Below are 9,317 nucleotides of genomic sequence, written 5' to 3'. Positions count from 1 at the left end.
TGCATCTCATTTCTAACAGTAAGGACAAGATACACACACACACACACACACACACACACACACACACACATATATAATGTGGATATATGCATATATATATATATATATATATATATATATATATATATATATATATATATATATATATATATATATATATATATATATATATATATATATATATATATATATATATATATATATATATATATATATATATATATATATATATATATATATATATATATATAGTGTCGATAGACAGATAGATACATATTTATATGTGTGTGTGTGTGTGTGTGTGTGTGTGTGTGTGTGTGTGTGTGTGTGTGTGTGTGTGTGTGTGTGTGTGTGTGTGTGTTTGTCTAAGAGTGACGTCTTCAGAAGTATCAAACTTTGTAAGAGGGTACCCAGATAAGTTCTTGAGTTTTTGAGGTACAATCCACCTTGTTTTCACACTGTTCTTAACAGTTGGTGTTCATCTCTTAAAAAAGATACGATTTGTGGGGCTACTGCAAAGGGGGGTCATAAAGCAGTCAAACATACAGTCACGGAACAGAAGCAGTTGTGATGTCACAGAGATGAAGCCTGATTATTCTGGAGTATACCCAGTAATCTAATCCAGGATTTTACGTCTGTGACCTCTCTGTCTCTCCTTCTCTCTTTCTCTCCCTCCCTCTGTCACTATCTCTCTCTTTCTAATGGAGGAGTGGGTTACTGCTGATGCTCCACCCCCCACTCCATGGCACAGACATCCATATATAAATGTGAGAGCAAAGTGACTTTCATTTGGAGTCCTTAAGAAGCTGCTTGGGGTATTTGGGGGGATAAGTATTAAGTCTTGAACTTTCAGGATTTCTTTTTCACTCATAGTGCTGCCTTTTGTTTTAAGTCATCCTTCTTTACTGATACTAGAAGGGAAGATTTAATTCTGAAAAAAATGTCTGACCAAGCCATCAGTTTCCTGAAGGATTTCCTTGCTGGTGGAGTTGCTGCAGCTATTTCTAAGACAGCAGTGGCCCCCATTGAAAGGGTCAAATTATTGTTGCAGGTAAGACCATACAGACTTTTTAGTTTTTCGTCCAGTTACGATAACGTTGTAAATAACACATCAGTTACATGCTGCCTGCTCAGCTGTTACAGGAGTGCATTCACTTTTCTTTATGGTGAATACTTAAAAATAAGAGCTTAAGAAGAGCTCACTCCATAACATCTGTAAATTAAAAGCTGTTTCTGTCTGTAGCTCAGTTCCCTAGTCTTTTACTTGTGAAGTGTCTGTTAGCTGGCAGTGACCTGTGATTATGGCAGATAAAACAGCTTCCTAAATGAATGTTTGGAACTTCAGTGTTTGGTATACCATTTTAGTGTTAAGCAGCATGAAGCAGATTTATTTCTTAAATGCAAACAGAAGGGCAGAAATGCAATCTCTCTTTTAAACACTGCCTTTCAATTTTATTTACTTGTTTGGAGTACTGAATATAGCATGACAGTCCAAGCATTTACTAGGGAATTCTGTCATGGATCTGTTATTAGAACAACTTTTGTGCAAATGACAGCGAAAGACAAAGAGTTTGTTTTCAAACTCTGGAAATCCTGCTGAATGTCAGGGCCTTAGCTGTCAGGTGGTCATGTGACACATGGAACAGGTGCAAGTGAATGACTCTATACAAAAACCAGCAAAGGGCAACTCTGTTACATTTATGTAATCTCTGAGGAGAATAAGAGAAAATAATATCTGGAATTGTTTGAACATTTCAAATAATAATTATTTAATAAATTTGACATTCTAGTTCAGAAACACACTTGGGTATACCATTTACATTTAGACTAAGTATGGCGTTAGTAGGCCAATATGTGACCTTGAACAAATTGGTTAACCTTCCTATAAAGCATTCTTGCCATTGGTATTATTATGTCTGGACAAGATTTTCAGTAAATTACATGCTCTATTCCTGCTGGGAAATACAGGGGAAGACAGCTATTACCAAACGGCAGCACAATTTATTTATGATGGAATCCTAATGATAATTTTGTTGATTTGCCTAGGAAGAGATTGCTGCTTTGTGGCAAATCAGCAGCATAGAATACTTAATATACTAGAATAAGTAGAATATTGGCTTCTGCAATCAAATACATCAGAAAAATACTGAAACATAATAACATATAGGTATAAATGATTGCCTTTAATCTACTGTGCTCTCTGTGTGTATTCACAGGATTTTATTTGTTTTGCTGTTAATAATTTGTCTCACAGATTAACTATCTGTAGCAGTTTTTGCTTCTTGTTATAATTTTCAAGGGGTACTATATATGTTAGCTTACACGTGTATTCTTCCAATAAAGTATATCTGAAATGCCGCTTCCAAATGACAGTGGAGTGACCTGCTTTAAACCCAGTATGGCTGCCATTACTGAAGCAGGAAGTGGTCTAGTGCTGTCCTCAAGGTCACAGAAAGATCCCGTGACAGTGAAGGGATTTAAAATGAATTCAAATGTCAATGGCATATTTAGAAAATATGTCTTGGACTACATTTTCATGCTACAAATTTCAAATCATTGTTAACATTAATATGACTGAATCTGCCGCAAAAATGTACAATGATGCAAAAAAATTCACGTTGCGTAAATAAGTTATTCTGTTCTAACTTTCCTTTGCTGAAGGGCAGAATTCACTATGTTTCTTTTACAAAATTCTTTTTGTTCCTAAAATCAAGGTCAAAAGTCTAATAATAGTTGTTAACCACCTGTTAGCCTCCAATCAGAAGCCCAAGAATACTTTTATTTCTTTATAACCTTGGTTAAAACTAAAATAATGATATGCTTCATGTCATTTTTTTTTCTTTGGAACTTTAGGTCCAGCATGCCAGCAAACAGATCACAGCAGACAAGCAGTACAAAGGAATTATTGACTGTGTGGTGAGAATCCCCAAAGAACAGGGCTTCCTTTCATTCTGGAGGGGTAACCTTGCAAATGTGATCCGATATTTTCCCACCCAAGCCCTTAACTTTGCCTTCAAAGACAAATACAAGCAGATCTTCCTTGGTGGAGTGAACAAGCATACTCAGTTCTGGCGTTATTTTGCTGGAAATCTGGCATCAGGAGGAGCAGCTGGAGCTACGTCCCTCTGCTTTGTATACCCACTGGACTTTGCCAGAACCCGGCTGGCAGCTGATGTGGGAAAAGCTCTCAATGAGAGAGAGTTTACGGGTCTAGGCAACTGCATTGTCAAGATCTGGAAGTCAGATGGCTTCAGAGGGCTGTACCAGGGGTTCAACGTATCCGTCCAGGGAATCATCATATACAGAGCGGCCTACTTTGGAGTCTATGATACAGCTAAAGGTAAGCCCTTACAACAAAACCTGAAATATTTTTTTACATTGTTTCCCCTAGTTAAAAAACAACATGGGAATTTAAGCATGCTCCTAAACTCTACTGCTACTTTATTGATAAGGTATATTGATCTGTCCTCCCGTGTTTGTGTGGGTTTCCTCCGGGTGCTTCAGTTTACTCCCACATTCCGAAGAAATGCAATAGGTGAAAATGCTCTAACTATAAACTGGCCATAGATGCATGTGTGTGGTTGGAAGAACAACAGCGGCAGGACTAGCCACCTGGCAGTGTGAACCTTAGCTCCAGAATTGTCTACCCAACCCCATGTGCAAAAATGGTTAAAAGGGGTTATAACTGATGGATGCTGATCTGTATAAGAAGCAACTACTGCATGCTGTGCCTTGTTATGGGTATTTGTTTTCCCCAAGAAAATAATAATAGAGCAGTGAAAAAAATGATTAAGGGGTACAGTGCAAAGCACGTGTAGCTTTAGTTTCACTTTTTGGTTTTTAACTTTTGCAAATAAACATTTTATTAAAAGTATGCCCTCTAAGTAAGAATGACTAGAAGTACATGCAGACCTACCTTTTCCGGTTATTTCAGCATGTTTTCCCAAAACTGTATTATAATCCACGTAATCTGTACGGTACATTCTATACCCTTATTGTGTGAGTTTCATTATAATCCTGTATATTATCTTCACATATTATAATAAAGTAATGTTTGTGTAAAATTAAGTGAAGGCTGTATGTTTCCTTCATTTTGACTTATTTTTTTATTTTGTTTAAACGAAAGCATTTTAGTTGTAGGTAGCACACATCATATTGCTTGAATGACAATACAAGCCTGCATACTTACCATCAAAATAGAGTGCTGTCCCCATACAGCTCAAATATCGAATATTATGAGGTATGTTACTCATTTTATCTCTCACAGACACTCTTGTGTTTCAGGAAGAAAGCGATTTGAACACTCAGCTCACTTATGTTTTAGAGCATATAGCGTTTAATAATTTGTTATGCTATACTATCCACCAAAGTCTATAAACTGCAGTGCATTTGATTCCATTGTGCTAAATACCCTCAGTCTCATATTTTATTGTGTCATGAGAGTTAACAACTTTTCCTCTTTCAGCAGGACAGACCCTATTTTGACAGTTGTGTCCTAAAAAAAAAACATGAAAAGTAACAAATGTCATAAGACTTTAGGATGAGAAATATTTTCTAACTTTCCTCTAAAACAATTATCCTGTATCTGAAATTCTTTAATATGATATCAAACAATGCAAACAACTCATCTTCTGGAAAAGTGAGCTTTTATTCTGGCAAAAATGTGAAGACCAAATTTTGCACTGGTTGTCAGTATGGGTTGGCCTGCAAAATCATGTTACTGTAAAAATGTCCCACTTTCAGCACCTGAAAAGGTGGCAATACTATGTGCCACACATTTTGCCCACTTATCACACATCCTGAGATGAAAGGTTAACAAGGACAGCTGTCCCAGACAGTATGTATGTGCTAAGTACACACAGCAAGTGAAATCCAACAACCATCACTGTTATTCATGTGAATGGCAGCTGAAAAAAATGGTTATAAATCACTGAATGACAATGTACAAGAGCTGGTCTAACAACATAACACATTCTACCTCAAACTAGGATAGAGGGAATGTAAGAGTATTTTATTCTATATTACAAGGAGTCTTCTGTTTACACTGCAGTTTTATATCAGTAATGTAGCAGAAAGAACATATTGAAATGGCCTAATAACCCATGAGCAGTGCACTGAGGTTGTTTTCTATAAAACCTAGATTCATGGTCTTCCTTCTACAAGATTATTAACCCATTCATTTCAGAACTGTGCATCAGCGGTCATGACAAGCACTGTAGTACCTTGAACTACCAGTAGGAGCTGGGACCAGAGGGTTCATTAAGTTCAAAGCTCTTGACTAGTCAGAGGAAGAGCAGTTCACATGATGTAATGGAACACAATGAGTGTATCATGGCTTCCCTACACATGATCAACAACTAACTTCTTGGTTTCTAACTGCAAGAAAACAACTTTCTGAATTAACATTTTGTCATAGGACATAGACTTGACAAGAAGTCAATACAAGATCACTGCTTATGTGAGAATGCATTATGGTACTTTAAGTAGTTTCTTCTTTGTCCTTTGTTGTGTGACCATGGAGTGTGGGAGGGGTTACAAATAGGCTAATGGGGGCTTGCTCCTCACAAAAAATGCTTATTGTGATATATTCAGTTGGGATTTAGTCGTGCTGCATTAGATTTTTTTTAAAACAATCGTGAATTATTTATAGAAGAAACATATGTAATGTATACATATATAGACAGAGATATAGATATAAGCACAGATGCACAGATACACACACACACACACACACACACACACACACACACACACACACACACACACACACACGTATACATTCTGCAAATGGATTAGATCACTTCTGATTTACATAGCTCTCAACCTTGATTTAATTGATAGGGAAGGAATGGTCTACAATGTCATTGCCTCTTCCTCTATTAGAAGATATATTTGCTGACTTTCATTTCAGTGTAAACACAAATAATGGCAACTGCATTTCCAGAAAGGAGATATTTACATGTGTGTGGGCTGGGGAGAGGTAAATGGAACAAAACTCCATTTATAAACATTCTAGATTATATTAGTCAAGTCCAGGCTTGTAACATTAACTGAAATACATTTTTGATGTTGTGACCTTTATTCAAGTTTATTTCAAAGAGATTTGATTCCTATGACTCAAGAGTTCTGACTTCTTAAAATTCATACTAGTAAGTTACTAGAAACATCTTACAAAACCCTTCAGTATGCTGGCACATGTATGTTTTATACATATTGTCAACCGTTTTGCCTCAAAAGATGTAATTTTGTTTTATTGTAGTTTGTCGCCAATTAATTGCCCTTTGATAATTTATTTATTTTACATTTGTTAACTGGGAAAGTACAACTTAGAACAAGCCATTTTTCAGCAGAGGTCCAGGGAGAAATGCTCGGAAACCCACACGAATGCAGGGAGAACATGCAGACTCCACACAGAAGGCACCTTAGCCAAGAATCAAACCAGAGACCCTCTTGCTGTGAGGCGACAAGACTACTGCTGCACCACTGCGCCGTCCATAAGACAAGGTAACGATATTATCCAGTGTAAATTACAATACATGAATGTGCTGTGTCTTAAGCTGAACTTCATTTAAAAATGTCTTCCTCGCTCTGAATCATAGTAGGAACCTTTGGATATGCCATCCAAAATATTTTCATCTTCTTAGATGGAAGCATTCAAAAGAAATGCAATTTTTCTGGTTCATCTTCACTTTTTGTCTTGAATCGAGTAATAACACCTCTTTTTATATACGTCAGTGAGTCCTTGACTGTTTTCTAGCATCCTACTGTTGGTCAAGATGCCTAATCAGATAGTGTAAAGGAGCCCACAGTTATTTCTCCTTCAATCTCACAGAGTCTAAGTTTCTTCTTGACACTGCTGTTAGATGAAGCTTAATAGTCAAAGCTTCAACTCAAAATGTACAACAAACGTATTTTTGCAGGAAGTCAAGTCCTACTGCTCTCCTTGTGAGGGGTTTACCCCTATATCTCCCTCACTTATATATGCTAACTCCACAATTGCATACCCATGTAGAAAGAAGTAAAAGTCCACACACACAGCGAATCCCAGATGACACGGAAATAGAGGCATCACCAGCAATGATCTCCAATAGGCTCATAGACTAATACTAGGCTAACTGTCCTTATAGACCATTTTAAGCCTAGCCAATTACCCCATGTGAGACTCAAACCCTGCACCTTGGGTCTGTAAGGTAAACACCTTAAACATTATGCCAACCTCCCACGGAAAAGCAACTGGGGGGTTAAACTCAACAAGTTTAAACTTGATCCACTTTACAATTGTTGAAGTCTACTGTAACTAATTATGAATCAGTTTCTTCAGCTGTAAGTCTTTCCTTTATTTATTTTGTTCATTCATGATTGGTCCTATCTGCAATGAGCTATAGACCTTAATAAATAGATTTAGTCAGACTAATGTTCTATTTTTTTTTTTTTTAAAAATTAAAAAAACGTTGTCGCGTTCGATTCGCAGCTAGAGCGTCTTCTATGTGGAGGCATGCGTGAATGGACGTGCCTTCATTGAAGGTTGTGCATCAGGGCTGGTAACTCGGCATGTAAAAATCCACTACCAAACATTAGCTTACCGAGGTTCCACTGTGGCGACCCCTAACCGGGATAAGCCGAAAGACACAACAAATGTTCTATTTTTTTTTATTTGTTTTGATATTCAGAAAGTTGTAAGATGTGAATGGTCACAAAAAGGCTAATAGTTTTCTTTTAATTTTGGCTGTGCTTTTTATTTATTTATTTTTTATTTATCCATAGTTGACCAGGTTGATCCCAGTAGGCTAGTGGCTTCGTTTCAAGAGAGACCCACAGTGGTATGTATATCACTAGGAGAAATTTGGCCAGGGCATCAGAAACTTTCCCTGCACTTTTTAATAGGTGCTATGGGATCTTTCACACCCACCTGAGCTACCACCAACTCAAGCCTCGGTTTACCATGTCATCCAAAAGACGGTACACTCAGGGGTGCAGCACCCCCTCTTATGCTGCACTGCAGTGTCAGCTACTGATCTCCCTGGTGTGAGTTCTAAACCCACAGTCCTCTGCACCAATTGTGTGAAATTAGGGAAAACTCCCCAAGAAACTGAAAATTAGATTCAGGCCATAGTTCACTCATTATGCTTAATATCTGTGTAAATTTCTCAAACACAAATGCAATATCAACTTTAGCATTCACTGAACTGCTGTTTTTATATTTGCAGGAAAATGGTATATGCAGTTTGGAAATTGTATCTCCCTAAACATGAACACCCAAAGGTCAACACATCCACTAAAGTGCCCTGAAGGATTACTAACACTTTTCCCATTTCATAGCATATGCACACACACACACATATGCACACACACACACACACACACACACACACACACACGCACACACACACACACACACACACACACACATATGCACACACACACACACACACACACACACACACACACACACACACACACACACACACACACACACACACACACACATGCACATTGGTAGTTTAGTTATATTAGTAGTAAGCAAATGTAAATGTTTTTGCAGAAGGTGTTGAAGGAGCCTAAATTAACACAGATGTATTTGGATAAACTTGCCATAATTTCTGAAGTATCTTTGGTTTCATATCAGACAGAATCATGATATAAAAAGTTAGTGGTTACTGCAGTCTGATGGCATGTGGCTGTTCAGTGGCCCATAACTCATGATAAACACCCACTTTTGACTCCACCAGTACCACAAACTACTAGGCATCTAGGGGAGTTGAGTATAAGTTGTGGGTTATCGACTTCATATAATCATATTGAGCCTAAAGCATCTATCAGAAGCATCTGACTTGAAATACTGGCCATTAAAGGTAATGCTTCCACTGCAATAGGCGGTTTTTAATGCAGGATCACCTGTGTTCCCACTGGTTTCCTCCGGGTGCTCCAGTTTCCTCCCACATTCCAAAGACATGCAATAGGTGGACTGGACACTAAATTTGCCATAGGTGTGACTATACATGCAAGTGTGTGGTGTGGAAGAACTACAGCAGCAGGGCTAGCCAGCAGGTGGTGTAAACCTTGGCTCTAGATGACCGTAAGTTTTGAAGTGACACCGTGACGCCATGTGCAAAAATGGGAAAAGGGGTTATGGATGGATGGATGGGTTTAAGTGGAATTTCTTCATTTCATTTTTGGAGCCATAACAAGCACATATCACCCACCCCCAAAAAAAAAAAAATCACACCGCTACTTTCCTTCGCCATCATAAGGGTATATTCTTTATGGCCCCTAAGTAGGCTTATTAATATATGAGATGATGTGAAAACATTGCCTAC

General features: G+C 37.8%; 1 protein-coding gene across 1 annotated transcript in view; it reads left to right on the top strand.

The window, feature by feature from the left end:
• The first annotated feature begins 788 nt into the window (after positions 1-788).
• Positions 789-9,317, top strand: part of LOC122796452 (ADP/ATP translocase 1) — a 35,694-nt gene continuing 27,165 nt past the window's right edge. Inside the window, exons 1-2 of the mRNA XM_044064929.1 lie at positions 789-1,051; positions 2,854-3,340. Coding sequence (XP_043920864.1) covers positions 941-1,051; positions 2,854-3,340 — 598 coding nt within the window. The 5' untranslated portion in view covers positions 789-940. The remainder of the gene's footprint in view (positions 1,052-2,853; positions 3,341-9,317) is intronic.

This window comes from Protopterus annectens, chromosome 3.part0, assembly GCF_019279795.1.
Source record: "Protopterus annectens isolate FY-2018-M chromosome 3.part0, PAN1.0, whole genome shotgun sequence".
In the NCBI taxonomy this organism is placed as follows: domain Eukaryota; kingdom Metazoa; phylum Chordata; order Ceratodontiformes; family Protopteridae; genus Protopterus; species Protopterus annectens.
Note: the sequence above shows the minus strand (reverse complement) of the source record. Positions and strands in the feature narration are given on the sequence as shown.